This window comes from Paraphaeosphaeria sporulosa (genome assembly GCF_001642045.1).
Source record: "Paraphaeosphaeria sporulosa strain AP3s5-JAC2a unplaced genomic scaffold CC84scaffold_2, whole genome shotgun sequence".
In the NCBI taxonomy this organism is placed as follows: Eukaryota; Fungi; Ascomycota; class Dothideomycetes; order Pleosporales; family Didymosphaeriaceae; genus Paraphaeosphaeria; species Paraphaeosphaeria sporulosa.
Window position 1 is genome coordinate 2,308,703 of NW_017253361.1, and position 26,288 is coordinate 2,334,990.

The window sequence follows — 26,288 nt, forward strand, 5'->3', positions numbered from 1 at the left end:
TAAGCAATCGCTAACTATTCCCACCCAAGCATGCGAAGCCGAGACGACTCAGAAAATGCCAATTTCATCCGCCTTGTCCACAAATGCTAGTCCCCCACACACAAACTCAGACCGCCAGAATTCCGCCGCCGTGCTGCAACTTCACCAGGCAGGCCTCTTGCCCTTGCCCTTGCTGCCCTTCTTCTTGCCCTTGCGGGCGCCTGCCAAGTCAGCTCAAGTCCATCCAGGCTGAATTATCACCTACCGGAGAAGCCGTCGTTGATGGTGCCGCCATACGCCAGGTGCTGGGGCGCGGTCGCGAAGAAAGGCTGGGCCCAGCCGTAGGGGTGTCTAGACTTCGATGTAAACGCGCAACGTTATAATATAGCCTAGGTATACTTACGGGATATTCCAGGGACCACCTCCCATCGGGAATCGGCTAGCCTGCGCGAGCACAGCAGGAGCAGCGGGACCGGGGTGCGCGAAGATGCCGGCGCCGTAGGGGTCCGTGACAGGCACACGGGGTGCGAACGGGCGCCAATCCGGGAGAAGCGCGGGGGAGACGACAGTCGAGGCCAAACTCATGTCGGACTTGGTGGGCGATACAGCGGTCGGCGGGTGGACGAGGGCTCTAGGGATAAACGGTGGAGCGCGCGGATTGAGCTTGAACTTCGTGCCCGGAAGAGGAGGGAAGGCTGAAGAGGGAAGGGCAGAAGAGACTTGCCGTCCCATGGAGGGGGCGAAGAGGGAATGGTTACCTGTGCTTGGATCGTTAGAGTACATGTTGAGAGTGTTGATCGCGGTGGTCGTTGATGAGCGTCGAGGTGTCGTAGGTACAGCGCCGATCTGTGCGGCGTATGCAGCGGCCGAGGATGTTGATGTAGTCGGCGTAGAGGATCGAAGCGATGGCTGAAAACTCGCGGACGCAATTTATACGTAGGTGGTCGAAACGCGGTGAAGCTGCTTGTTTAGAAACGGGCTTCACCACACGGTTGTAACGTTATTGGCGGTGAGCTATGGTCGCGTTGAATGCGCGTTTCTGCAGCTTTCCGCAGCGCTTGCGTGCCTTGCGCAGCTCCAGCGAGAAGCCGTTCGGCTCAATGCCGTCGTCCGCCTGTCTAGTGGTGTCTGACTTGGTCTTTGGCGAGCACCGCATATAGGGAACAGGTACGATCGATGCGCACAAACGTGGCTCATGTGCCATAATTACTATAGCTCTTGCAGATGACACCAAATCCAGTGCGCCTATTTCAAGACTCCATCCTCATCATCGCTGCTCTTGTCACCGTCTCTGACACTATCAAGCTCGACATCATCTCTGTCACTGTCATCCTCATCGCGAAAAGCGTCCCCTTCGCCACTGAGCAGAGGGTCCGAGCCCACAGCGCCTTCGGTCTCTTTCACGCCCTCTTCTCTTCTCCCAATGATCACGCTTCCAGCTATCAGCATCGCCGCGCCCAGCCACCATAGTCCTGGCAACGATTCGGAAAATATGGCCAGGCCCAGAATCGCGGTAATCATGAAGTTGGCAGATGTGTTGATCACGCTGACGCGGACGGTGGACGAGGCGAGCGTCAGGGCGCGCGTGAAGAGACCCCACATGACGGCGTTGAAGAGGATATTGAGGCCGAAGAAGAGCTACGCGTCGCGCACATGTTAGCTTCAGGTCGCGAGAGGAGGGTCGTGGTGGGGGCTTACCCCGCGTATGGCGTACTCGACCAGCTTATTCGAGCTGCTGAGACCAAAAGCATGGGCTATGGAGCCTGACCACGAGGCCGTAAGCTCCGTCGTTGTGCTGGTCCGCTTTAGCAAGCTCCCACGGGGAGGGTCGAGGTCGCCTACAGCTTCGCGAATACGCCATTGAAAGCTGCGCACGCACCACTCGCGACAGCCAGTACGATCCAGGGTGTCGATGTCACTGCGGTGCTCGGCATTGTGTGGAGATATGCCCAGTTTATCGTGGGTAGTCCGCTGCAGGAATGTCATGTCGTGAGCTGAGCTCTGAGACGAGTGCCAGGGTCCAGCTTAGTCACGACCAACCCAACAAACATTGATGTCATGTCATTTCGTTTCGCGATTCGCACGTTTGACTCGATGCATTTTCCGAGGAGTCTCTTAGGAAGCGTCGACGTGGCTTTTCTTTGCCAGGCGTTTGCGAGGCTCCCGGAAAGGCGTGGGGTTACAAACACGATCATCCCCAACAGCTCGCAAACCGACCTATCAACCACGAGGCAACGCACTGGCATTTGGGAGACGCTGAAACATGACCGGTACAGATTGCAGCAAGTATACACATTCCCATGCAGTGCCCAGCTTACCAAGCCAAGTAATCCTTATCCCGCTGTCACTCCACCACCCCAATCTTTCCCATGAGCAACGCATCCACCTGTTCTCCCTTCTTGACAGAACCCTCCCCAGCAGGCATACACAGTAACGCATTCGCTCCCTTGAAGCTACCAATCCTACTGCTCCGCTGTCCACCCGTACTGCTCGCGACCAGTGTACCATTTCTGGCTACGGCCACGACTGCACGGTGGTATTCAGGCCTACCCCGGTCCATGCGCACATCTGAATCCAACGCCACCTTCACCTTCGGTAAGCCTGCAGGTACAATGCCAGCTTGCTTGTGCAGCGAGGGTAGCACGAAAAGATGGAACGTCACGACCGCGGAGGCGGGATTGCCAGGAAGCGAGAAGATGGTCTTGCTAGTGCGAGACGCAGTCGGAGAGGAGTGCTTGGTGGGGATCGTAGCGAAGGTGGTAGGCTTGCCAGGCTTCATGTTCACGCGACCGAAATGGATCGTGCCGCCAAGGGAGCGCTCGATGGTAGGCTTGAGGAGATCGAGTTCACCCATGGAGACGCCGCCGCTGGTTATAATCACATCGACACGGGCGAGAGCTGAGCGAAGCGTTTCTTCGAGGGCTCCAGGTCTGTGGTTCTGTCAGCTTTCGGTTTGCGGTCGTCCGAGTAATGAAAGGAACATGAATGACCTGCTACGTACTTGTCAGACACAACACCCAAATCTACAGCCTCAAAGTTGTTACTGCGCACTGCAGTGAGCAGCGTGGGACGGTTCGTGTCGCGCACTTCGCCTAGTCTGAGCGGGCCTGGTCTATCGTGCTGGATGATCTCGTCGCCTGTGCTCAGAACACCGACGACCGGCCGCTTGTAGACTGATACTTCTGTTGTGCCAACTGAGGCGAGGAGCCCAAATTCGCCACCCACGACCGTAATGCCTTCACCCTTCTTCATGATGATGTCGCCTTCCTTGACGTCGCTACCGACTTCTCGCACGTTTTCTCCGCTTCTAATCTCGTCGGTGAGGATCTCGACTTCCTTCTCCTCCTTTCCATCCTCGGTTTGAGATGCGAGGGCCGTGTCTTCCACCATGATAACGGCATCTGCACCTGGTGGGAGCGGTGCGCCGGTGGTGATACGAGCGATTTGCCCTTCTTTCAGTTCTTGCACCTCACCGGCTTGGGCATGCGAAACAAGAGCTACGGGATATACACCCTTTGCAAATTTTCCCGAAGATGGGGTTCTGATCGCGTAACCATCTACGATACTCGCTCGGAACGCGGGAACAGACTCTGTAGCTTTGACATCTTCTGCCAGTACCGAACCTCCAAGACTCATGTCCACAGATGCTTTCTCGATAATTGGGGATGGTGTGTGCTCTGCTATGAGTTCCAGAGCTTCATCTACAGCGAGCATGGGATAAGGAGACGAGCGGTATCGACGAGTTGGTCCTGCGCTAGGGTCATTGGACTGTGGTAGGTCTTTTGGATTGGTGTGTGCTTTTGGGCCCGCGTGGCCTCCGTGACCATGTGAGTGGTGGTGGTGGTGATGATGATGCCCGCTTGCCGCTCCTACCGGGATCAACTCAGTATAGTCCAGTTTGTACTCTCGTGGGAAATGTACCTGCTGCACTGGTAGCAGATGAAACTCCTGCATCCTTTTCAAGCTTCTTTATGCCGCCCACATGCAGCGGTCTGGATGCCGCGCCGGCCGCTTGAACGCAAGCATGTGGCAAAAGCTTGAGCACGGCTTCCAGGTTCTCTTTCGCTCCCTTTGGAGATCCGGGCAGCGTTAAAATGAGCGTACCCTTCCTTACGCCTGCAACCGGCCGAGCCATCAATGCAACTAATAGTCATTAGCTCTGGTCTTGTGTGGTGCGGATGTGGACCTACAAGGCGTGACAGCTAACGAAGAAGCCAACATTCCATGTCTATCTCGTATCAGCATGTTTTCCTTTACAGTACCAGAGTTGTAGGCTTTTACACAAGACCAGGTGCATGTCGATCTATGAGCGGAGTTACTGCCTACTACTGTGTCAGTGTATCACGCGCCTGCCCGCACGTTTCGATTAGCATACCTCAGGCGTAACATCCTTAGTAGCAAAGCCTGTACCACCACTGGTAACAATCAGGTTGGCAGGCTCCTCACAATCGGTCCATGTCCGTATGCTCTTCTGAATGTGAAGAATGCTATCGGGGACGATCTCGGTGGAGGCGACCTCCCATTGGTCGTTTCCAAGATGAGCGAATACGTCTTGGAGAATCGGTATACATTTGTCTGTTGAGGGGTCCTGAGATGCAGTCTCGGAGACCACGAGTATTGCGGCTTTCAGTTTCGATTCTGCCATGTTTCAAAAGTGGTGGTCGAATGCTAGCGCGGCATGCATGCGGAGCAATGTCCCGCAAAGTAGAAGCTTGGACCACCTCCAATACTGCACATATGACGATGATGCAATAACTGATAACTTTCTTTGATGGAAATCTCTCATGATACATGCATTATACAAGTCCCTTCTCCTTCGGTTCCTTATGTACACGGTACACTTCTAGATAGTCCTGACAATGGGACATGGGACGCTGCGCTTGCGCTTCGTGTGACGCCCCTTCACACGTTCCATGTCGACCCTTGGTTGCTATCCAATCTCGACCCATGTGCCGCTACGTAGTCTGTTCCTATCCATTCCTTGATCTATTTATTCATTCAAACTCGGGTGCGTTTGCCTGTACCAGAAGGCCGATGATCAACCCGAAAAGACCAAGAATAGAGCTGAAGATCTCAATAACCAAGATCTTGACGAAGCTACTGGGTGTTAGCATACAAAGGCGCTCGACAGGTGGATTCAGCTTACAGCGAGGGGTCTGCGGCATCTGCTAAAGCAGCACTGCTTCCGTTGATTCCCACAGATACACCGCAGATGAGATTGCACATGCCCACAGTCAAGCCGGCCCAGAAGAGTGCAAATCCAGTGTAGTAGTTCCGGGGGCTCATCAGTTCTTCATAGTCGCTGACACCTTGCAGCTTTGAGGAGAAGATGATGGCCATAATGACGCCGTAAATGGCCACAACTTCGCAGAAGATGATGGAGATCAAGTTCTTGGTTCGTATCCGCGGGGCCTTGACACCTCCTCCGAGGATGGACACCCCGGTCGTGAAAATTCCCCTTGTACCCGTTAGACCCGTCCCATTCCCGTGGCTGACGAAACGTACCAGGCCGATCCGACGACGGAGAGACCTATGCAGAGGCCGATGCCGATACTAGCCCATGTGTACGGAGACAAGCTTTCGATGAATTGCCCGACCTAGAGATTGTTCAGCGGTGATCGCGAGCCGGAAACGGGGGTGCGTACGTTGAAGGCTTCTCCTTCGCCCTGGAAGAGCATGTCTGTTTGCCATCAGTGACTGCCTGAGCTGGCTGGATGGTGCACGTACATAGGCCGACCACGCCCAGGGCCGCGGTGGCGCCGCCTGCGCCGTAGGAAAGAGACATGGGAAGGCAAGGCGGAGCTGCGCGGTAGATGGGGATGTGCGGGCGGAACAGAGCTCCTCGTGGTGGTGATGAACACTTGCAGCTGCCATGATGGCTGCTGCGGAGCTAGCCGCTAGCGTGGACGGCGGCTTAGTCACCCCCGCTCCGGCTGTCTTGGGGCCTCTCACTGCACGTGTCTGACTGCCGCCCGCCGCCCTCATCAAAGCCGACCGCAGTTGCGCTGCCTGCCCTCGTCCACACCCCTCCGGCTGAAAGACCACCGCCGCCCGCACAAACACGCCCTACTGCCCGTTGCCATGGCCACCGAAGCGTCCAAGTATTACGAGCTGTACCGCCGCAGCAGGTGTGCTCTCACCAGCGCCGCTGAGGAGTGCCTGGGCTGACAAACGCAGTGTCGGTGGCGCCCTCACAGACACGCTCGACACGCTCATCACCGAGCGCCGCATCGAGCCGCAGCTCGCCATGAGGATCCTCGCCAACTTCGACAAGGCCGTGGCCGACGTGCTTGCTGACAAGGTCAAAGCCCGGTTGACCTTCAAGGTTGGTACTCCCCAGCCCATTGTCCTCGCCTTCACTAACCGATCTTCCCAGGGACACCTCGACACCTACCGCTTCTGCGACGACGTCTGGACCTTCATCATCAAAGACATCAACTTCAAGCTCGATAACAACGCCCAGGTCCACGCCGACCGTGTCAAGATTGTGAGCTGCAATACAAAGCGCCCTGGCGAAGCTTAGGAAGCATCGAGCCGGCTTTTCAACTTGTAGAGCTGAATACAGTCGAGTTATTTCACGTCCAGAAGAATGCGCAGATGGGTCGGTGTGCCGGGCACCCCAGCGAAGCCACAGGTATCGCTAGGGGTAGGAGGAAGGCAGGACCTGTACGTTCCACGTACCGCCAGACGATGGTTTTTCACGCGAGCGCCTTCAGAAATCGAGGCAGCTGACATGCGCGTTCATCACAGTCTGCGATATGAAGCTGAGTATCCTGCGTTACTCCGGGTAGGCATCCCAGGGGTTGGCAGTACTTGAAGCTTCACTTCCATGTCTGTATGATTTGTCATGTCGATTGGAGAAATATACCCTTATCCCAGCGGAAGAAGTTGCTGCTGGCATACACGAATATAGAAATCATGCACATGCCTCACAAGCATTTTCATCATGTTGCCCCGTGTATATACCTCAGATATAGAGCATGCGGGATGTGAAGGCGTACAATCAATGGATATTACACACATATTATAGGAAACTCAACCTGTAGTTCCTCGGTGCTAATTTCGCAGAGGCGATTGTGGTCGACATCCACTGACATGTCGCAGCCAACAATGACGAAGACAAACAGCCGCAGTCACCAGAATGACTCCACGTTCATGCAACTTTGTATTGTTGGCCATTGCCACGTGCTTAGATTCAACTATCCCTTCACAGCGTACTCGCTGTGGCAAAGTAGCTTACGCTCCGGACAACCCTCTCTTAGGCTCTTCTCCGCTCCAAACTATATCGCCGGCACACAACTCTCAACATTTTATACACCTCGTTGGCCAGCAACCACACCAAGAATAACAACGAACAGCACAACACAAGCCATCTCCACACGCTGGCACAATCGGCCCTGCTATCGGACCATTCCCCTCTTCCAAGCCATCCTCATGACAACGTTCTTTGTCCTTTCTCTACACGCATGCACCCAAGAACAAGCTTGAAGTCGAAAATGCAGTTTCGACCAGCGCACTGTGACCAAAATGCTACAAGCAGGAGCGTGTAGCTAGATGCGGACCATTGGTTTGCGAAGTATATGGTCGCCCCTATAAACATTGCTTCGCTGACTGCGTGCAGACATTGCCCCCCTGCTAGCTCCAAGCTCTTGACACTTGATGGGGCGGCTATCGACGTGGCTCTCTGGATTGTGGGCGGGTTGTACGGAACGCCTAGGTGCGCTGAAGGTTGTAGTCACAATTGGATGTGCTCGGGGTGTGACTCAATAAGGAAAGATACCCACGGGACCGCAGTGCCTCTACGTGCACGCAGGAACGTCGCGCTTCAAATGCTTACGTAGCCGACTCAGGAAGGGGACAGCCGCGTTTTCAAGGTACCTTGGGTGTACGTTGAAGCAGGAAAGGAGTGGACGGGTCGGGTCCTCTGTGTACCTGCATGGGTTACAGCCGGTAAGTGAGAAAGAGGCATAAAGGCGTCTTTGTTCGACACTGCCGGAGTATATTACTCAATCAGGCAAGAAGCGGGAGGGGGAAAGGGCGACGATACAAGGGCGACAGTGTTCGACGTTCCTGCCCAAATGCCGACTTCGGTATTCGGATTGACGTAACTCACGATGAGAAAGGGCGATTGTGTTCCCTCGGCTTGTACGAGGATGTTTGGCTAGCCAATTTGTATGCAATGCGAAGGGCGAAGAGGGCGACAGGAATCGACGCTGATGATAGATTGCCATTTAGGGTGCTGAGACAGTTTATTATGACGACCGATGAGTGTGAATCTCTCCGATTAGCTTACACAAGCTGCCCTTTTTGGATAGGCTGGGTAAGGGGCAAAGGGCGGCTCCAGGGCAACGCCCTTCGCGTCGGATGTAGGATACGACAACCCTTCCCAATAATGTGGTAGAGCTTAGAGAGGGTGTCAAAAGACCAAGATCAGTAGGCAAATCGGTCCGTACATGAATACATATTGTTCAGCACGAGATCACATCGTGTGTATTCCGCGCTTTGAGGAACAGCGTAGTCCACAGCGTGAACTTGGAACAGACCCAAATGGAATTGAATAGGTAGTCAATCGAAACCTCTCGAGCCTATTCATGGCACGGCCGCAAATTCTGCGGTCTTGGAGGTGCCTAGTTCCAGCGGATTATGGATTACCAAGATCGATGTAGCAGCGGACGTCGCCGCCGTGGCCTTCGGTCCCCCACATCTGAGGAGGTTATTAGGGTTAGTGATATTAGCTCCATAGGAGGCTCGTGGGGGATCGACATGATATTCGGAAGAATCTATATCTGAAACCTGGATCCTATTGGTAATATGTAAAAAATTAATGGCAGCATAGAAATTGAGGATTTGTCCATTGTGATCATCTAGATCAGCTTTGCGACCGTGTTCTTCGTCAATAACATGAGCCGACCTGTGAAGGCTGGGTTGTATGTACAGAAGAGGAGATATTCAGACATGTTTTAGGGCAGCAGGGCGCCCGCCATCAACAGTGCTACCAAATCTCCAATCGGGAAGGCCCGAGACGATGAAAGAGTGACAAATTACGACAGACATGCTGACATACTCCTACTTGGGTCTGTCACGAACAAGTGGAAAAGCGTCATCCTTTGCCCTCGCTTCGTACACCCAGTGGGTACCTCCACACACCATTGCATCGTGTGATTGTTTAGGGCCATGGAAGATCACGAAGAAGTGGTAATCGAAGCATATATATTCTTCTGAATTGCGACAACGACCAGATGTATTCATAGTACATCAGCACTTCAGCTACTTGCCGCCAGAGCGGACTTGATGTTAGAAACAATAGGTTTCAAGCTCTTTGATGGCAAACTCCAATCTTGCCTCTTGAGGCTCTCTTCGCCGACCACCAGCCACAAAGTTTCTGCCGCCGCGATACGGATCTATGCTCTCGTTAGCGAAGCGCCTAGCATCAATCTCAAGTGGCCTCACTTTTGGAAAGGGGTGCAGTAACATGCTGTTCAATTTCGTGATCGTATCTGCCCGCGTCGTCGCAATGGTGCCTAGCCCGCGATACACATCGAGGGCTAGTTGCAGCTTCTGCATATGGGTGGATCTGAAATGCGCTTTTTGCGTGTAAGACAGAAGAGCGCGAAAGCTGTCATGGTTACTAATAGTCGCTCAAACCTCGCATCAAACTTACTTAAACGATGTCTCCAGGAGGCGATGCATGACTTGCATGTCGAACAAAAAAGCAAAGATTTCTAGCAGAGGTAACAAAACTCGTTCTGTTTCCAGGTTTTGCTTCAATAGCCCCAGCAGACAGTTGATGACTTGAAACAAATTGAACGTGTCGTCATCTCCTGTAGGAGTGGTAGGCCAAACATCAATGGCATCTAGCAGCGCCGCACGTGAGTTTTGGACAACTGACTCCGAGCCCATGCCTGCGGAGGTCATGTAGCCGAGACAAACGGCTTCAATAATAGCAGGAGAGCTGGACGGTTTCAGTACGGTGAGAGCATTCGCGAAGTAGGCGTAAGAAGAGACACCGTCTGCAACGCCAGCTGCGACCGCGTTGAAAAGCTCAAAAGAGCCTTTCTCCAATACCTGTGCAGCTCGCGATCTGACTTTGTCAAGTTTTTCAAGTGATAGTCGCAAGACATCCGCATGCAGATCTTCCTCATGGGTCGAGCCTCGCAACAAGCCTGAATTCCAGGCAGTTCCTGTCGTATTGAGAGCCTCAAGCCTGACCAGAGCACCAACGTCTCCTCGTTCCGTGACTGTGTAGTCGTTCAAGGCCACATGCAAAGCATTGGCGACTCGGTCTCTTATAGCTGAAGGTAGTTCAGACAAAGGGGTAATACTCGCACAATTCTTTATCAAGATGCTGAGAGCAGACAGAGCCACGGTTCGAGCCTCGATCGATACAGCGGACGTGCATCTAAATGGCAAGATTTCGGCAATCTGCCTCTGCATAGGGCTCGGTCCAGTTCTCCCCGATGCTAGCCATGGATATGCCGCTCCTAGGGCAATGGCATAACCAGACCACCGCAGACCGTTGTACGATGCTTCATTCTCAAGTCTGGTAAGCCAACCGGCAACCAAAGAGTCTGCATCACTTGGAGATAGCCTTTGTAAAAGCTTTAAAACACCAGAAGTCGTTCGTGGTATTGCCTCCATCACAGAATCGGCGTGGCGACTAAGGGAAAGGTTCAGTAGGCGAGTCAATTCCTCGACTGGAACCTGTCGTTGTTCATGATCATGCGCCGAGTATCTCATGCACGATAACGCCCCCAATAAGTTGCAAATGGAGGAAGCGGTGAAGTCTGGCCTCATAGCTGGAGACATGAACGCATTGTCATCGAGCTTCAGCTCTCGTTCAAGCAGATCCCAAAGATGTGTGAGATCAGCAGCATCTCTGGTTTCATTTGCTTCAGTCGAATCATCTCGCATGCGATTTTCGTCTACCAGAGCAGCCAGCGCAGAGACCAGGCCTTGGCGTTCCTCGACTTGTCTTGGTTTGAGTACCGCGAGCTCTCGACTGATTCGATCAGACATGGAATGAATGACAGAAGCAGTTTTTCCGACGGTAAGTTGTCCCACGGCACGTGCAGCGAAGAGGCGAGAAGCGGAATCCAAAGAACCAATGCCACGCCAACCCAACACATTATCGAACAATGCCTCCCAGTAGGCTTGATGTAGCCTGCTTGCTTCTATGGAAACCTTACACATGGCGCGTTGACGAAGACCAACTGCGTGGAAATCAACAACTTGGACCAGCGAGATGCCTTCGTAAACGGTGTTTGGATGCCGGCCGATGAGTTCTTGTAATGCAGCGGATGATCCTCTTCGAATGTTACCAGCTGGGTCGAGACATGCTACAACGAGCAACTCTATCGCTAAAACCTGCAAAATCGAGATACCCCGCCGGTGCTCAGAGGCTCGGACCGAGGATGTTTCTACAGCAGAAAGTTCAGCCGTCGTGTAGCGTCGTGACAAAGCCCATATTCCAAAGCAGGCAGCATCGCGAACGTTGGTCCCTATCGAACCGCCAGTCGTCGAGCGTTGTTCGAAAGCCAATGCTAGTAAAAGGGCGTTCAAAATATCTGGCAATTGGGCAGGAGACAAGGCCCGACGATAGAGCAACTGTGAGAGCGTGAGGGTTAATCCATGCCACCGCAGTGGATCGACTCCACTGAGATTTCTCGTTGAACCCTGCCAATAGACATTCTCGTTGAGCGACCCAAGAATAGCCTGAACCACTTCTTCGGCCATTTCTCCGTCAAGCTTCATGGTGATGATGCTGAGTGCTTTACTTGCTGCATACCTCACAGGCGTGTCGCCGTCTGCTACGGAGTCTAAAAGAAGCTCGATAACCTCTTCAACAACGGTAGTAGTATCGAGCTCGTTTACCGCTTCGGTTGCTTGGAGGCTATGTACCACGATGTTGCGCAGCGTCTTGATGATGAGCTTCCTTGCAACTGCTGAAGTCTTCACAAAAGCCAGGTCTGGCTGAGCGATGATGTTCTGGCTGACCTTATATATAGCGGGAAGAAATGGGCCAATCTCCTCATTCGTGGCAGAGGTCACGAGTCCAGAGAGAAATGAGAGTATGCCAATGCACTGGTGGATATTGGTCGACTGTTCCGTGGCACTGTTGAAGAATTTGAGAGACCACTGAACAAACGTCTCCAGCAATCCGAGCTTCTGCATGTCGGGCCGCACACAGAGACGAACGAGTAGATGTGCAGCGGCACCTCTTTCTTTGGAGGCTGAAGTAAAAGCCTTAACGCACATAGTAAGAACCCGAAGTGCAATACCGGGTACCTCAGTTGGAAGTTGGATGTCAAGGGCATTCGCCACTTCGTGCGATGACTGCATGGCAGACATTGATGCTAAAGGAAATGGAGCAAGCATTAAGTGGGACAACCAAAGGAACAAAACATAGCGTTCGGTCCAAGGTACGATGCCTTGAGCCAGGGGTTCGTCCTCTCCTGGTGGAGAGTCAGCTCCCGCTTCGAATTCATCAATAACAGGTTCCAGGTAGCGCGGCTCGTTGTTAAGGAACCCTTTGATGACTTTCTCTCCACGGACTTTACAGAAGAGGTTCAATATCTGACATATCGCATGGGTCAATGGGACATAGCCCTTCTTGGGATCCGGTCTGCGTCCTTGCTGAAGGGAGTCCAGATAGGCAGCAACCAATGGTGGGATAAAACTTTTCAGGTGGGTGTCCAAGAGTTGAGGATCCTCTTGAAATGGCTCAATCTGCACACGGTCAGTTGAATAACTCGATTCGATATGACAAAGCCGTACCAATGCTTGAATGCGCCCCAAATCGATCAGTCGCACCTGCGAACGGGCGTCGTTGGAAGTGTTTTTGCGTTTTCGCACAAGCCGCAGGATAAGCTTCCCGAGATCCGCAAGATTTGAGGTAGAAGCCCGGAGCAGCTTCACGTCGTCGTCGTCGTCGCCTCCTGTATCCATGCTGGGTTTCGTTGAAGTCTGTAGGTGCAGCCTAGGTTGGCAGGTGGGCTTCTGCCTCGGCGCGAGTCATGCCTTCCCGATTTGACGCGTGCACACGACTACGCGAAACGCGCCTTCCTCGGTCGCGCTGCCCGCGATTGTGCGTCACAGAACGTCGAAACAACGGTTGAAAGCCATACCGCTCGCCATGGCCGAAGCACGCTACAGAGAGTACCTCGTGGACCGCGTTCTCGCAGAGGGCCAGCCGGTAGGCCATTTTTGTTTGCTTCAATCGTTCGAGCTCACGCTTCGCAGATCACGTACCGGCTGCTCAGTCGAGCGCTCCAGGTGCACGTTAACATCGCAAAGCAGTAAGGACTGCCCAAACGCTTTGTTAGGTTTGCTGCTGACGATTTCGAGGATGCTGTACGATTTCCACGCCGAACAGACGAAGAAACAACCAAAGTCCGTCCATGCAACATATCTTCTTACCGGCAAAGAACGATCGTCCGAGCACAGTAATGGCGACATTGCACATAATGGAGACGACACTGCTATGCGCAGCTCGCCCTTCATGAGCTCGCTGCCTGAGCCAGAGAACACGCCAGAGAGCCCGGTGCCCACCACTTCCGTCGTGTTAGTGAGGGAGGAGGAACTGGAGAGTACGTAGCACTGCTGGGACCTTGTCCAGGCCTATGTATTGACTCATAGCGCCAGAAACAAAGAGTGGGTTCGAGGAAATTACTTCGATCCATATATACAGTTTGGAGCCGGGACCGATAGAGGTACGAAAAGCTGGGCACATGTGAAGGTGGAGCAGGGAGCTAAGGACGACAGAACCTGAACCTACTGGCTGTCTGCAATCAGGAGATAGCCAGAAGCCACGCAAGCGGTGACCCCTTGGAACGTTGGAGAGACTATGGCTCTATTCAGAACCCTTATATCAAGGTAGACGACCTCAGGCAATCCCCACAGCCACATACTAATGTTCATGAAGCGGAGAACTACTAAATACGCCCCTGCCATGGCTAAGCCCACGACTAAAGCTACCGTCAAAGCCACAGCTGCCGTCAGTGCACCGAATGAGGGCTCGAAACAAGGACCAGCCGTCGCAGCTCGTAAAGAAAGTACGCCAGAAGAGTCTAAGTCAGGTCGATCAACACCCCAGCCCGGCCCTACTGCGTCTTTGAAGAGATCGGACTCGAAGACCATGACTAAAAAGGACGCATCCGTCGGGAATTTGTTCAAGTCCTTCGCAAAGGCCAAGCCCAAAGCAAAGGAGGCAGAGAAACCAATTGAAGAAGATGGTACGCTCTTTGATCAGCATCATTGAAACATAATTGATCATCGCTACAGAAGCTATGCAAGGCATGTCTGAAGACGAAGGAGACGCAGACGACGAGCCTGCCGTCAAATTCGATGAGGAGAAGGCCGCTGCAGCACGCAAAGCGCGAGAAGAACGAGAACAAAAACTCCAAGAGATGATGGAAGCTGACGGTACATCTGTCCGTGATTACGATGACGACAACCTACTGACTTAAGACAGTCGACATGCCCGATGCACCAACAGAAGAAACTGACTCTCAAGATGCCCCAATAGACAAGGAAACCCCCAACCAGCCGGCTGAGTCTGAGGCCACTGTCACTGTTCAAGGTGGTCGAAGACGCGGCAAGCGACGGGTTATGAAGAAGAAAAAGGTCAAAGACGAAGACGGCTATCTCGGTATGTTGAACTCCAATCATTCTTTGCGATCCGTCTAAGCGCCCACAGTTACGAAAGAGGAAGCCGTGTGGGAATCATTCTCAGAGGACGAACCAGAGCCCAAGAAGGCGAAACCTACACCCAAGCCTACAGTAGCAAAAGGCAAGAAGAATGGCGGTAAAGGTCAAGGGAGTATCGCGAGCTTCTTCAAGAAAGCCTGAAACGACTCCACCGAGTGAGCGTTGTCCACCGCTGGAAAACCTCGTACATCTGCCGCTTGATCCTCAACGTTCGCAGATCATGCGGGAGGCACATATCATAGCTATTGCACAAAGCCAATGCACCCTGGTCTTTCTGCAGCGCTGGCGCGTAAATGTGCTTCGTACTGCTGGGCTTCAGCCACTCACAACAGTACACATAGCCGAACTATACCTTTCAAGTTGCTCACCATTACCGCTACAGTCTAATATGCAGCTCCATTACGCCATGGCAGAATAAGAAGCTTTGCACATACCTGTACAGCGAGCATACCTGCACTTGAGCCGCAGCTGCTAGAGAACGCCCCTCCCGCGGTGATTAACGTCCCACTCCAATCCGCACATCCGTGTACATTCCCCCCATCCTTCTGTACGCCTCACACCGCCCCTCATCTCCCCTCCATAACACAAGACCGCCCTGTGTCCCTTCGCTACCACTCATTCCAATACTGTATTCCATGTATTGCTCGAAACGGAAGGAGGCTGATCCGCGCAACGTCGTCCTGTTCGCCGACATGTGTGACCAGCGAGTATCGCGTGCTCCGCCCCGCGTAACGTGGGACATACTGTGGTATCAGGCATAAGTAGTGTACATGGCCCGCGCACTGCAGGGATGCAGCTTGGCAGGAGTCAGGTAACGTAAGCCCGGTATTGTCTTGTTTTGTATACGGTTTCTAGTACTTTGTATAACCACCCTCGGCATCTAATACCGCCTGGCACCTAGCTGGCATACTATCAATGAGCTCCCTTAGATCCTGCACTGAAATCGAGTCCCACGCTTCCTGTACAATCTGCTGTAGAGCGTCATATGTAGGCTGCCTCCTACCTTCTTGATCAGAGTAGTGCAGCTCTATATAGTCCTTCATCTTATTCCAAACAGCCTCGATAGGGTTGAGGTCTGGGGAGAAGGCTGGCCAGTAGATAGGATAGATACCTCGCTCATGAAGCTCATTGCGAGTATACGCAGCAGAGTGACCTGGCGCCCCATCCTGCATGAATCTCAAAGTAGGATTCATACGTAACCAGCCATCAACAATAGGAACAATCCTCTCACAGTAGCTCTCCTTATTGATAGTCTTCCATTCTTTCTCCCAGAATAGGCAAGGACCCTTTGTAATGCCTGAAAAGCAGCCCCAAAACATCCACCCACGCTTCCTGCATACCTTTTCAACTATACAGGTATCATCAAGCTCCTCTCCAGGTCTCCTAGTAACCCAGACTTTGCGGTGCCTGCCACCAGTAACCCAGGTTTCATCACTCCAGAGGATACGCCACCATTGTTCAGCGCTCCAGTGGAGGTGCTCCTGGGCCCACGTCGCTCTAATCTGTCGATTTCTCTCAGTTAGGGGAGGTTTCGCATGAGCAACCCGACGTGTATACCCTCTACTGCGTAGAGCAGTCCGTATAGCATATTGTGTGACTTCCCACTCTGCAAAAGGTCCCTCTGCAAGAGCCTGATAGCTCATCTGCCTGGCTGTACGCGAGGACTTGATATAGGCCTCAAGCTCATCAACTTGGGCATCGGTGAGCTTGCGAGGGCGACCAGAACGTTTCTTTGGCGTGACGCGGTTGCTAGCGATCGCGTAGGCGACTTGTCTGCGAGAGAAACCTAATAGGTTGGCGATAAAAGTTTGCGTATGGCCTGCTAGGTGCAGGGTTTGCGCTTGCAGGCGCTCGTCGCGGGAGAGGTATCGATGGCGAGGTGGAGTTGATGGCGGTGACATTGTGTGGGTGGGAGGAGGATGACTTCAGGATGGCAGCGAGGACAAAGGTACACGCGTTTCAGTACGTAATTATAGGTAATTAGATGTATTTTTGTCAATAGAGCGATTATGAGTCATCGCGTGATCATCTTGGCAGCACCCCTGCAGTGCGCGGACCATGTACACTACTTATGCCTGATACCACAGTAGATCTTGACTTTTGGCGGCGCTGCGCTCGCACACAGCTAGGACAGGGATCTTCTTACCCTCGCTAGAATTCGACAGGGGGTGGCATGTTCCGCTTAAACGCGCAAAGATAGGGAGCAGGCGAGGAGCGATTGGTGGGCTTTCTGGGGTGGTTGGGAGGTCTTGGATCGGATTTGGAAAATAGTAGGATATGGGTACCGTACGCGTGGCGATCTAAGGATGCATGCTTTTGGTTTGATGCGCTGTTGGGTTGAGCAAATCTGTTTCATGTGCGACAAGAGGCTAACGGCCGGGCTCCTCTGTGAAGAAGCAAAGGGTAGAACCTATTCGCCCACAGGCAAGACAGCTCGTTTTCGGCAAATTGACAGGGCTAAGTTTAGCATGATGGCAACGGCTGGAAAGAGGCGGGATCTTGCGGGGGCCTCAAGGTTGCAGGGTCTGTGTGAGAAGCTCCTGCATGGATTTGAATCCTGCCGGAAGTGGCTCCGAGTCTTGAGAAGAACAACAAATCACCTGAGTCAGAGCGTCAGCAAGGTGAGGTATATCTGATTCAGCGCTGTGCTGGGGTTGATGTCTTGTTGGCCCCTTTCACCGACAGTAAAAGATCACACAGACCTCATGATCATGCGTCCTGAAACATGTCGTTTGGCAGCATGTACGACTTGTTCCTTTTCAACCATAATAGAAGCGGCTTTGCGTACATGTGAGCTGTCTCTTCCCCCAAGAGTTGTCACTGTACATGGGACATCCTTAGCATCCGCTCGAACCGCTGCATACATGCTTTGTGCCCCGGTAGATAGGGCGATGCGGAAAATTCCGTCTCACTTTCGGGTAAGGATCTCTCTCGGACATCGAGGTGTTGAAGGTGGTGAGCTACAAATCAAAGTTTGCGCTGTGTCCACGCACTAACAAGTGTCGATGTTGCCATGGTCTGTTCTTGACTGTCCATACAAATGAGTCATCGCTTCGGCATATCGTAATTCGACTTAATGTGATCTAAACTCTGAATACAAGACTAGCTGGATATCATAGGTGCATGGGCTTGGATTTCATGGTCTCACACGAATGAACTGTTCATTGGGCTGTTCTGAAGATAGAAATGAGACTGAAAGACAGCTCGGATCCTATAATTCCGCGTATATCCTAATCAATGAACGATACGGCGCTTAATATTCCCGTCACTCCTGTCACTGTTACGTTCAAGCATCGATCACCTAGGTAGTCAACATTTGGGTGTACCATCGCGTAAACTTCTCGTTTCTAAGGAACGGCATACCTGTCTTCAAAGGAACACTGCACGAAAGGACAGCCTGTGCTTCCTATGAAGCTATGCTATGGTAGCAGGCCTTGGTGTGTCAGGAAGAAGCGTTACGATGTCAGGGCATGAATCGAAAGCTGTGCGTGGCCACTAAGATAACGCATCTTCCATTGGATTCAACATTCTCAGAGCTCTTTACAAACTTCTCTCAGTGCCGTCTATTTCGGTGCACGCTCTGGCACATCATGTGCTGAACTCCATCCTGCAACGTACCCTCTTTGTCTTGATACATATATATCGTCGCAAATTCGATCAACGGCAACGCAGATGGGACAACAAGATCGTCAGGACTAGAGTCGCATGCGAGGTTCAGAGAACATTTCAGTCCGTATGCCTCCCGGACCTTGGCGCCAATCCTCACCAGATGCTCGACGCAGCATTTGTACTCGCTGATCCGGGAGCACCCTCGCTTTACGAGGAGTCGAAGCTGAACTTTGCGTTTCTTAATCTCTGTCAATATGTACCCAATGCAGCCAGTAGCAGCGGCTCATATTTCTGATCGGGACAACCCACGTTTCAGAAAGCTATGGGAGTCCGTTGAACGAGCGTGTGAGATCACGTGCCTCCCACTCTAGGTAATTTGGCTTCCAAGCCATATATCTTGGCGCTTAGGGTGAGTACCATGGGTATTGGTGAGCGCAATGGTACTCCAACGGCGTTCGGGATCGATGCTATAGGAGGTGAAATGGGCGAGAGGGCATAGCTTTGGTAGCAAGAGAGCTCGTATGCACCCTGCTCTCGAAGTACATAGGCACGAAGCTGCTCTGACATTGGGATTTTCTCAAACATTTGTTCCAGTCATTCTTTGTATCTTCTCTTCAAACGCTCTTTTCATCCAGTCTTTGTCCTTTTGAAGTAGCCTTCTTCACGCTCACTCGATACCTGGGTAGCTTCGATCATGCGTTTATCTTACCAGCAGCTCCTCCTTGGGGCTACCACTTTCTTCTCTGTGGTCTACGCCGGAGACAGAGCCGATAATATCAACATGTGCGAGACGGCACCTAAAGGAGCAACATCTACTTCGGGCAAGCCTTGGGACATGGATGGTCCATATGAGTGGTGTGACACGCGCTGGCAATACGGTGCTGTTGTGAAAAAGGTAGAGGTTTGGTCGGCTATGTGGCACGTTCGAGGTATCCATCTTACCTTCAGTGATGGCTGGGTCAGCCCCATCCGTGGGAGCACGACCGGAGACATCACTGAACAAGGAGTCATCGAATGGGATGGACCTGTGGCGAAGATCAATAGGGCAAACAACTGGGACGGTTATGGAGGTGATGCAGTAGGACGCATCTGGATCGATGCTGGCGGCAAGTCCCTCAATGTTGGGAGCGACACTGGCAGCTATGGAGGTGAGCCGGTGGAGCTGCACACTGGCGTTCTGTTGGGCGCGTAAGCTATCACAATGCCATCCAATTGTGACAGCACTAACATATCACAGCCACGGTCGATCCGGGGACTTCTTGGATACCTTGGAGTGGATGTATGTTTTATTCACAGGCCAAGAGAAGATATAACTGTGACTGACGTTGTCGGGCAGGCTCATGTCTGCCGACATTATTGATAGCGAAGTCACTCAATTCAAGTTTCCTCCCGAGACTGCCAATCTCGAAGAGTGGAACGAGAAACAAAAGTACGCGAATCCTCCTTCTATGATTTGTTTGTGCTTTCCAAGGTCTAACCACACCTTCCAGGGGCATGGAAAACATCTCCCTGGATGATCTCTACTACTCCAACGACAGCCCAGCAGGCTCCTCCAACCAAACATTCGAGTTTTCCAAAGGTGTGGAGAAGACCGTCAGCAAGACGGTCACCGACCAAGACAGCCACGCCTTCGGTGTCTCCATTGGCTTCAAGATAAGCGCAGAGATCGACGTCCCGCTACTTGCAAAGGTCACGGCCGAAACCAGCACGTCCTACTCGTACACCTACACCAAAACCCACAGCGAATCCATATCGACGTCCGATAAGATGCCCATCACGTACAAACAATCCGGCACCCTTGCTCCTGGACAGGCTATGCACTGCACCGCGTTGACATCGAGCGGTACTTTTTCAAGCGACTTTACCGCTGTCACGCGTATCACGCTCGGGGACGGCAAGACTTTCGACATTGAGCAGCCGCACCACTACGAAAGTGTCGGGTGGACCAATGCTCAATCCAGCTGCAAGCTAGTGCCGAGAGACCAGATTCCCTCCGGCGCTCTCATGGGCGAGACAATGCCTTTGAAGAAACGTTCTATTGCTGGGAGACTTTGGATGTAACCAATGCGATATCACGACCTACGCCTTACAGAGAGAACTCCTTTGGTGGTTGATTTTGGGGATAATAGGTTGTTCAGTGTGTAAAGATGATTGCAGATGTCGGGATGTGGAGGCATGCAGGCATCTTCGATAGACCTTAATAATACGCAGTACGCTGGACTCTTCACCTGCATGGTCAGGGTCATGTGCGCCTCACTCACATTCTTGTACTCTTTCGTCCAAGGCCAAGTCCTAAAATAGCAAGCCTCCCTCTTACCTGCAAGGGGCCCACCTGAGCGATCTGTTTAGCCGGATCGAATTTGCAAACCCCCAATTACACGCGTCCACCCTCAACTATTGGACAACATGATCGCCTCCCCCTGACGCAATGTCCTTGCCAGGGAGGAACGATGGACAGCCGAATCAGAAGTGGACAAACGATGGAAAAATTGGGCTTTAGATGAACGATGTGCCGGCTAGAGGCGTTCTTTCCGTTACGCCTTTTCGCATCACGCATATGCACGCTCGTCTACCATGCACGCAAAGCGTTTAGTGTACGCGAGGCACACCTGAGGCTACGTGCAGATACATTGAAGGTGGTGGGCAATGGTCGGGGTATGCATGCGTATCGAGAGAGTTCACGAGTGATGTGTGAAGCTACGGAAGGCTGCGCTGCCTGCCCCATCAAGCTTGGAAGCATTACACACAAACGTGCACAGTAGCTTGAACAAGGATCCGTGAGCAATGGCGACACAGAGCTGCACGCACCAGACGAAAGCCCCGTCTTTATTCGTAACGCTGCACCCGGCTGCATCGGGTGCCAAAGCGCATTATTGTGGTCCTAGATGTGAAGGTCGCCGACCTGACCGCTACCCCGGATTCGCGTTCGGAGCTGCTGCTGCAAGGCCAAACTTTCACGCCGTGGCACGACAGCTTGAAGCCTTGAGAAAACCATGCACAGTTTCGCGACGTGCTGTGGTTCGCTTTACGAAAATGCCCACGATGGTCAGCGTTGCCTACATGGGGGAACGAGTATGTCGGGCGCCGGCAGAGGCGTAAGCCAACCGCTTCGCCTACGTGCAAGTTCAACGGTTTCTAGTGCCGTGGCATGGATGTTCCCGTGGGTCTATTAATTCCGCGTGATAATCGAATTGAGTCACATTGATGCGGACACGCCGAAGAACGAGATGCACCGCCGCAGAGGGTAGAGAGGTTCAACAAGCGCGCGCATGCTGCATACGTCGGCAGTCCACGCGGCTGCGGGTCGCACGGCGGCACAGTCAAGACTCGAGTATGTTTGGCACACAAAGCTTTGATATGATATATTGGTGGGGCGTAGAACCGTATTCACAGTGCTGTGCCGCTACGATGACGCCTTGATCAACAGCCTTCACGGCAGTCAATGCTACGTCCTTCGTGGAATAATATCACGGCCACAATTCTTGCGTTGTCCAGCCCGCGTTCGCCTGAGCGCTCTCGTCGAACGTGTATAGATAACGACGAGCCTTGGCTGGATCGCTGAGATCGGTCTGCTCGACCGACTCTGGGACGATGATGACTAGGCGGAAGTTCCTGCGCGCAACCTCGTCGTGGAGGTCGTCTACTTTTGCGCCTAACTCAAGGTTCTTCTCATCGTGTGCTTCGGTAGTCGGACGGCCTGGAGGTGGTGCCTTGAATGAACCTACTCTGGTCAGTTGGATCAAGTACATGCTGACAGGACTTAGGTACCTTTAATGCCAGGTGGCTGGTTGCCAAAACTAGCTGTCAGCTCCCTAGACCAGCTCCAGTCCTTTTCCTTATCCTGGTCGACGACCCTCATTCGCTTACCGACCTCGCTTTTTACGGTCCTGACCCCGCTGCTGCCCTCGTTCTCCTCGATGTCGTTGCCAACAACGTATGCCTTGCCTTTGATACGCCACTGTGTGCCAGTCTCCTTCACCCAGTAGACGGCTTCGACGGGACCACCACCGCCGCTCCCTTGCGTCTGCTCAACCTTTTCGGCGTGTCCGGCGCCTGTACCAAACAGCTGACCCACTTTCTCCATTCTTACATCAGTAGTGAAGGTAGGGCAATCGCTCTCGAATGCTTTGGGGTTGCGTTCGGCATCGTTATGCCTGTTCTCTGGCAGCTCGGTCCAGAATCCACGGAATATGCAATACCGGACGCGGGGCACGTACGGTACAGTCGAGCCCTGGGGCGCAGCTGCGACTGTACCTAGCACGAACTCGGGTGACTCCATCTTGGAGAGATGCTGACTGAACAGCGACTTCCATGGCGCTTTGGGAAGCGCAGAAGCGTCGGGTGCTGTAGACGACATGGTGTCGAGCAGGCGCGCGAGGCGGCGAGAGGCAGTTTTGGAAGCTATGGTGTCTGTGTAAGGGACCTGGCGTTGGCTGGTGGTCAGTTTTGTCAGTGTTAGTGGAAAGCACTGTGGTAGTGGAGCTTGATGCTTTCACGTCAATGATGTCGTCATCTATCGAGGCCGATCGAGCAGAGCCCCTCGCAACCTGGCAAGCGCGTTGAGAGATGTTGTCGAACACTCCAACAAAAGCCACTACATACAGTGTCCTCAGATACGTGGTTCGATGATTGTAAGGTCCTGAAAAGGCACAAAGTTTGTGGTCGATGCGGGACACAATGCAAAGTCTTGGCAATGACTATCACGCCTAACTCGATCCGTCAGGTCGCGATGTCTCGAGACTTGTCGAACAGACGCTGCGAAGGTCGCCGACCTGGTTCTGGCGAAGCTCCAACATGCAATGTTCGCCGTTGGACCGTCGCGTGATGGCACCAAAGCTTGGGCGTAGCGTGAGGAGCAGTTGACGGAAGCGCAAGCCTAGTAAACCCAGTGTACTCAGTTATAGAAGCCAAGGGCCAAGGCTAGTTTGGGAGAGTTGAGCAGTTTGTGACGCTTTGCAGTGCAACAGCAGGGGTAGGGGTTGCACAGTCGGCACCACGGCGATACAGTCTTCATGCCTCGAGGATGCTCTGCGAGCTGAATCATGCGAGGGCGAAAGCGAGAGCGGACGTGACAGGGCTCGGTCCAGGGCCACTGTCGACGTGTTCGCCATGTGAGGATCTGCATGTGTGCGGGTCAGCTGCTACAAAGCAGTGCCCGCGTAGGGCATGGCTCGCCAGTGTCGATCTGCAGGCGGTGTCGACGGCAGATTATTCACGCAACGCGCAGTGCTAGCGGCGGGCGGGCAAGCCTGGCCGCAAGATGCAGATGCATGGTTCTTCCGAGGGCCAAGGGAGGCAGGTCCACACAGCGAGCGTGTGGCAGGGCGATTGGGAGCGGGCGGCGTGCAAGGGCGGGGCGGTGTTGTTAGTGGGCGGGCAGGCGCCAGACGCAGCTCCCGCGCGCTAGCATCGCAGCGGCGTCGGCGGGGGATTGCACTCCGGCGGAAGCGCTTCCTTGTCCTTGTCCGTGCAGCATGTCCCTTGGACGGCGAGTGCCGCGACGAGCGGCGCGGGCGCTCTGAAGGGCAGCAGATAGCAGCGCCGTGCGAGCACGCAGCCTGTTTGAACGCGCTCGCCGCCCTCGTCCACGGGCGCTGCTGGAGAGCGGTGCTGCTGGCGCTGCACGCAGCGAACTGGCTCTGCGCTGCACTGGTGCGGCGGCGAGGGCGACGCTCGTTGAAACGGGCGCACCTGGCAGCATGGACGCACAGAAGTCAGCGCTGGCGGCCCGCAGAGCGCCCGCGCCCTCCGCACATGCTGGCGCAACAGCGCGGTGCCGGTCAATAAAGCAGAGCGTCTGAGAGGCCAAGCCCATGCCAGGGCCGGGGCAACGTGCGAAGCAAACGAACCACAGTCCGGGGCCCATTGTTCCTCGCAGCCCTGAGCACGGCGTCGTCGCATTCGCCTGTACATAATCTGCACCTGCCCCCAGGGCGACCGATAATCCCGCATCAAGCGTGCGTGCATCTAAAGTTACTATCGTGCTGATCCCTCGACACCGCTGCCTCTCTTATTAGCCTGCTCGTATCCCCGAGCCGCCTCACTCCACTCTGCTTCGCCGACTGCACCACAGTACACAAACCCACGCCTGCCTGCCATCCGTACCTATCCGTCTCCTCGCACTGCACACCTCGCCCTCGACCCTCTCCTCCGCCCTGTCGCGCGCCATCCGCCCTCGAGGGCGCTGCATCTACACCCGCGAACCGTTGCGACTCCACTCCACCCCGGCCCGCGCTTCGCTACTGTGCGTGCTACTGCCCGCTCCCGCCGCGCCTGTGCTGTCCGCCATCATGGGCGACACCGAAAAGTCCTTCACCTTCCTGCACGACAACATTCCCCACTGGCTCGACGATGTGGCCGGCATCGAGGAGAAAATCGTTGCCATGCAGAGCGAGCTTTCCAAGATCCCCGTCTCGCGCTCCCTGCCCTTCAAGAAGAGATCCGGCTCCGTCGAGTCAATACGGGACCTCAATGCCATCCGAGAAGAGCCAGACGCCTCGGCCACCGGAGCCCACAAGAGTGAACCAGCTGCACGGAAGCGGAAGGAGCCGTCCCTGCTTTCGGGACAGCAATCCGGCCCCTCCAAGTTGCGCTCGCGGACCATGATCGTTGTCAACTACGACGGCCACATACAGACTTCCTTTGAGCAACTCGTGCGTGCCATCGGTACCGGGCGAAACATGCTCCGCAAAGGAAAAATGGCTGCCAAGATGGATGCAATGGCCGCCATGGCCGGTTCTTCGTCGGACGACGACGACGACGACGAAAGCAACGCAGTCATGGCAAAGATCGGCTACCGGCATCGCGGCCTGTCCTCCATGCGGGCACGCGGCATGATGCGCGTGACCCAAAATTCCTCAAACACGCCCGTCGAGCGCTTCGATACCGCTGACAAGGCTTTGGAGGAAGCGCAGGCCCTATGTGAAAGAGCTGCTCATCAATCACTACGCGAGGGCGACTGTCGAAAAGAGCTCGGTGGCGTTCGTAGGTACTTCAATGAGGTTGTAGAGCTCGCCAAAACAGAAGTCGCGCAGTGCACTGCGCAGAAGCTGGTCGCAGACGAGAAGGAACAGCAGCAAGTCTTGCGCCCAGGTCCAAAGCCCGAAAGGCAGTCATCAATGCCGCTGCCCGATGTCGAGAAGGAATTGATGCCTACCATCATCCCGCCTGCTATCAGCACCAACAACACCTCCAAGGTTATCGACATTGAGATTGACGATGAGGAGGACTCAGACGACGGCAGCTTTGTCATGCCCCCCGTACGATTGACCTCTCGCGTCTAGTCATCTTACTTCGACATGCACCATTTCATCATTTTCGTTGTCTGCGTTCAAGCGATTATTCACTCGCCTGCAAGAAGGCTGGCGTTACGGAAGGAGCATTGGGACGGGAACAACCACGAAATTTACGCGAGACGACACCAACTTTGCATCTTGGACACAACATTTGGCGCAGTACCTTTGCCTGTGGCATGTCCGAAAAATCTTCACACTTCTCATACTTTCTTGCGACCTATCGTTAGATTACGTATTGGATCAGCGTCATGGCCCAGCCTTGACGTGCTCGCGCTTCCTCTGGCATCTTGATTCATCATATTGCCATGTGATAGTCAAGTTACTATGGAAGTGACATCGTTATATCACCGTCGTGCGTTTTGTGGAAACATCTAAAAGAATTGTAATTACTTCTGTTCGTCAAAATATCTTTGTCTTAGCCTGCTGCTGCTAATGCGCATGAATTGACAACTCATACCACAACCCTTGATTATTGTGTCTGGGTCTCTTGCTGTGGGTATCGTGTTGCAAACTTATTCATTATATGTCGCCGTTAGGGAACGATGTTCAAGTATCCAAGGCCTCCGCAGTCATCCAAATTTGTTCCCGTACACTATCTACTAATCGTCCAGTCTTTAGCATGTGTTAACGGAACAGCAACGTAATAAAACAGAGAGGAACTTTCCCGCTAATGTACTACATCGCAAGATGAGCCCTCGA

At 53.5% G+C, this 26,288-nt stretch overlaps 11 protein-coding genes across 11 annotated transcripts; 5 read left to right on the plus strand and 6 right to left on the minus strand.

The window, feature by feature from the left end:
- Positions 1 to 13: 13 nt before the first annotated feature.
- On the minus strand, positions 14 to 993 carry CC84DRAFT_461169 (uncharacterized protein). Its single transcript, XM_018186375.1, has 3 exons — positions 383 to 993; positions 245 to 330; positions 14 to 200 (listed from the first exon to the last, which is right to left on the minus strand). The coding sequence occupies exons 1-3, from the start codon at positions 760 to 762 to the stop codon at positions 142 to 144; spliced, it is 525 nt and encodes a 174-aa protein (XP_018040422.1). The 5' UTR covers positions 763 to 993; the 3' UTR covers positions 14 to 141.
- Positions 994 to 1,224: 231 nt separating this feature from the next.
- Positions 1,225 to 1,913, minus strand: CC84DRAFT_1184202 (uncharacterized protein; the record flags this gene model as incomplete). Its single annotated transcript, XM_018180732.1, has 3 exons — positions 1,225 to 1,617; positions 1,678 to 1,774; positions 1,822 to 1,913. The coding sequence occupies 3 exons, from the start codon at positions 1,911 to 1,913 to the stop codon at positions 1,225 to 1,227; spliced, it is 582 nt and encodes a 193-aa protein (XP_018040423.1).
- Positions 1,914 to 2,200: 287 nt separating this feature from the next.
- CC84DRAFT_1193635 (gephyrin) lies at positions 2,201 to 5,835 on the minus strand. The gene is made up of 12 exons (XM_018181316.1): positions 5,707 to 5,835; positions 5,625 to 5,659; positions 5,485 to 5,576; positions 5,126 to 5,437; positions 4,984 to 5,076; positions 4,821 to 4,879; positions 4,355 to 4,617; positions 4,261 to 4,301; positions 4,170 to 4,207; positions 3,901 to 4,122; positions 2,981 to 3,848; positions 2,201 to 2,909 (listed from the first exon to the last, which is right to left on the minus strand). Exons 1-12 carry the CDS (start codon positions 5,762 to 5,764, stop codon positions 2,324 to 2,326), a joined length of 2,667 nt encoding a protein of 888 aa, XP_018040424.1. The 5' UTR covers positions 5,765 to 5,835; the 3' UTR covers positions 2,201 to 2,323.
- A 117-nt stretch (positions 5,836 to 5,952) lies between these two features.
- Positions 5,953 to 7,000, plus strand: CC84DRAFT_1161068 (transcription initiation factor IIA, gamma subunit). The gene is made up of 3 exons (XM_018177644.1): positions 5,953 to 6,107; positions 6,157 to 6,304; positions 6,356 to 7,000. The coding sequence occupies exons 1-3, from the start codon at positions 6,061 to 6,063 to the stop codon at positions 6,500 to 6,502; spliced, it is 342 nt and encodes a 113-aa protein (XP_018040425.1). The 5' UTR covers positions 5,953 to 6,060; the 3' UTR covers positions 6,503 to 7,000.
- Positions 7,001 to 7,247: 247 nt separating this feature from the next.
- CC84DRAFT_1161069 (uncharacterized protein) lies at positions 7,248 to 8,097 on the plus strand. Its single transcript, XM_018177645.1, has one exon. The coding sequence runs from the start codon at positions 7,560 to 7,562 to the stop codon at positions 7,818 to 7,820; it is 261 nt and encodes an 86-aa protein (XP_018040426.1). The 5' UTR covers positions 7,248 to 7,559; the 3' UTR covers positions 7,821 to 8,097.
- Positions 8,098 to 9,194: 1,097 nt separating this feature from the next.
- On the minus strand, positions 9,195 to 12,949 carry CC84DRAFT_1111979 (uncharacterized protein). Its single transcript, XM_018175306.1, has 4 exons — positions 12,754 to 12,949; positions 9,641 to 12,705; positions 9,430 to 9,595; positions 9,195 to 9,380 (listed from the first exon to the last, which is right to left on the minus strand). The coding sequence occupies exons 1-4, from the start codon at positions 12,922 to 12,924 to the stop codon at positions 9,243 to 9,245; spliced, it is 3,540 nt and encodes a 1,179-aa protein (XP_018040427.1). The 5' UTR covers positions 12,925 to 12,949; the 3' UTR covers positions 9,195 to 9,242.
- A 120-nt stretch (positions 12,950 to 13,069) lies between these two features.
- On the plus strand, positions 13,070 to 15,033 carry CC84DRAFT_1138243 (uncharacterized protein). Its single transcript, XM_018176186.1, has 9 exons — positions 13,070 to 13,171; positions 13,219 to 13,274; positions 13,324 to 13,565; positions 13,621 to 13,688; positions 13,741 to 13,851; positions 13,901 to 14,210; positions 14,263 to 14,412; positions 14,450 to 14,626; positions 14,675 to 15,033. Exons 1-9 carry the CDS (start codon positions 13,112 to 13,114, stop codon positions 14,824 to 14,826), a joined length of 1,326 nt encoding a protein of 441 aa, XP_018040428.1. The 5' UTR covers positions 13,070 to 13,111; the 3' UTR covers positions 14,827 to 15,033.
- Positions 15,034 to 19,195: 4,162 nt separating this feature from the next.
- Positions 19,196 to 20,471, plus strand: CC84DRAFT_1161075 (uncharacterized protein). The gene is made up of 4 exons (XM_018177646.1): positions 19,196 to 19,482; positions 19,532 to 19,573; positions 19,631 to 19,723; positions 19,785 to 20,471. The coding sequence occupies exons 1-4, from the start codon at positions 19,208 to 19,210 to the stop codon at positions 20,353 to 20,355; spliced, it is 981 nt and encodes a 326-aa protein (XP_018040429.1). The 5' UTR covers positions 19,196 to 19,207; the 3' UTR covers positions 20,356 to 20,471.
- Positions 20,472 to 21,611: 1,140 nt separating this feature from the next.
- CC84DRAFT_1111989 (uncharacterized protein) lies at positions 21,612 to 23,133 on the minus strand. The gene is made up of 3 exons (XM_018175307.1): positions 22,897 to 23,133; positions 22,063 to 22,841; positions 21,612 to 22,015 (listed from the first exon to the last, which is right to left on the minus strand). Exons 2-3 carry the CDS (start codon positions 22,649 to 22,651, stop codon positions 21,762 to 21,764), a joined length of 843 nt encoding a protein of 280 aa, XP_018040430.1. The 5' UTR covers positions 22,652 to 22,841; positions 22,897 to 23,133; the 3' UTR covers positions 21,612 to 21,761.
- Positions 23,134 to 23,659: 526 nt separating this feature from the next.
- CC84DRAFT_1236122 (uncharacterized protein) lies at positions 23,660 to 24,433 on the minus strand. The gene has a single exon (XM_018183874.1). The coding sequence runs from the start codon at positions 24,259 to 24,261 to the stop codon at positions 23,698 to 23,700; it is 564 nt and encodes a 187-aa protein (XP_018040431.1). The 5' UTR covers positions 24,262 to 24,433; the 3' UTR covers positions 23,660 to 23,697.
- CC84DRAFT_1161078 (uncharacterized protein) lies at positions 24,192 to 26,045 on the plus strand. The gene has a single exon (XM_018177647.1). It carries the CDS (start codon positions 24,585 to 24,587, stop codon positions 25,575 to 25,577), a length of 993 nt encoding a protein of 330 aa, XP_018040432.1. The 5' UTR covers positions 24,192 to 24,584; the 3' UTR covers positions 25,578 to 26,045.
- Positions 26,046 to 26,288: the final 243 nt, after the last annotated feature.

Bases quoted from the DNA above. Each gene is read 5' to 3' on its own strand.
- CC84DRAFT_461169 (XM_018186375.1), bottom strand. From the start codon at position 762: ATGTACTCTAACGATCCAAGCACAGGTAACCATTCCCTCTTCGCCCCC. The intron at 331-382 runs GTAAGTATACCT...ATCGAAGTCTAG, and splicing joins GGTGGTCCCTGGAATATCCC to ACACCCCTACGGCTGGGCCC. The intron at 201-244 runs GTAGGTGATAAT...CTGACTTGGCAG, and splicing joins CATCAACGACGGCTTCTCCG to GCGCCCGCAAGGGCAAGAAG.
- CC84DRAFT_1193635 (XM_018181316.1), bottom strand. From the start codon at position 5,764: ATGTCTCTTTCCTACGGCGCAGGCGGCGCCACCGCGGCCCTGGGCGTG. The intron at 4,208-4,260 runs GTAAAAGCCTAC...GATACGAGATAG, and splicing joins CGACATGCACCTGGTCTTGT to ACATGGAATGTTGGCTTCTT. The intron at 4,123-4,169 runs GTAGGTCCACAT...AATGACTATTAG, and splicing joins TTCGTTAGCTGTCACGCCTT to TTGCATTGATGGCTCGGCCG.
- CC84DRAFT_1161068 (XM_018177644.1), top strand. From the start codon at position 6,061: ATGGCCACCGAAGCGTCCAAGTATTACGAGCTGTACCGCCGCAGCAG. The intron at 6,108-6,156 runs GTGTGCTCTCAC...TGACAAACGCAG, and splicing joins GAGCTGTACCGCCGCAGCAG to TGTCGGTGGCGCCCTCACAG. The intron at 6,305-6,355 runs GTTGGTACTCCC...CGATCTTCCCAG, and splicing joins AAGCCCGGTTGACCTTCAAG to GGACACCTCGACACCTACCG.
- CC84DRAFT_1161069 (XM_018177645.1), top strand. From the start codon at position 7,560: ATGGTCGCCCCTATAAACATTGCTTCGCTGACTGCGTGCAGACATTGC.
- CC84DRAFT_1111979 (XM_018175306.1), bottom strand. From the start codon at position 12,924: ATGGATACAGGAGGCGACGACGACGACGACGTGAAGCTGCTCCGGGCT. The intron at 12,706-12,753 runs GTACGGCTTTGT...GACCGTGTGCAG, and splicing joins TGGGGCGCATTCAAGCATTG to ATTGAGCCATTTCAAGAGGA. The intron at 9,381-9,429 runs GTGAGGCCACTT...ACGAGAGCATAG, and splicing joins TACTGCACCCCTTTCCAAAA to ATCCGTATCGCGGCGGCAGA.
- CC84DRAFT_1138243 (XM_018176186.1), top strand. From the start codon at position 13,112: ATGGCCGAAGCACGCTACAGAGAGTACCTCGTGGACCGCGTTCTCGCA. The intron at 13,275-13,323 runs GTAAGGACTGCC...GACGATTTCGAG, and splicing joins CACGTTAACATCGCAAAGCA to GATGCTGTACGATTTCCACG. The intron at 13,689-13,740 runs GTACGAAAAGCT...TAAGGACGACAG, and splicing joins TGGAGCCGGGACCGATAGAG to AACCTGAACCTACTGGCTGT.
- CC84DRAFT_1161075 (XM_018177646.1), top strand. From the start codon at position 19,208: ATGTGGCACGTTCGAGGTATCCATCTTACCTTCAGTGATGGCTGGGTC. The intron at 19,483-19,531 runs GTAAGCTATCAC...AACATATCACAG, and splicing joins ACTGGCGTTCTGTTGGGCGC to CCACGGTCGATCCGGGGACT. The intron at 19,724-19,784 runs GTACGCGAATCC...CACACCTTCCAG, and splicing joins GAGTGGAACGAGAAACAAAA to GGGCATGGAAAACATCTCCC.
- CC84DRAFT_1111989 (XM_018175307.1), bottom strand. From the start codon at position 22,651: ATGTCGTCTACAGCACCCGACGCTTCTGCGCTTCCCAAAGCGCCATGG. The intron at 22,016-22,062 runs GTACCTAAGTCC...TGACCAGAGTAG, and splicing joins CCAGCCACCTGGCATTAAAG to GTTCATTCAAGGCACCACCT.
- CC84DRAFT_1236122 (XM_018183874.1), bottom strand. From the start codon at position 24,261: ATGCACGCACGCTTGATGCGGGATTATCGGTCGCCCTGGGGGCAGGTG.
- CC84DRAFT_1161078 (XM_018177647.1), top strand. From the start codon at position 24,585: ATGGGCGACACCGAAAAGTCCTTCACCTTCCTGCACGACAACATTCCC.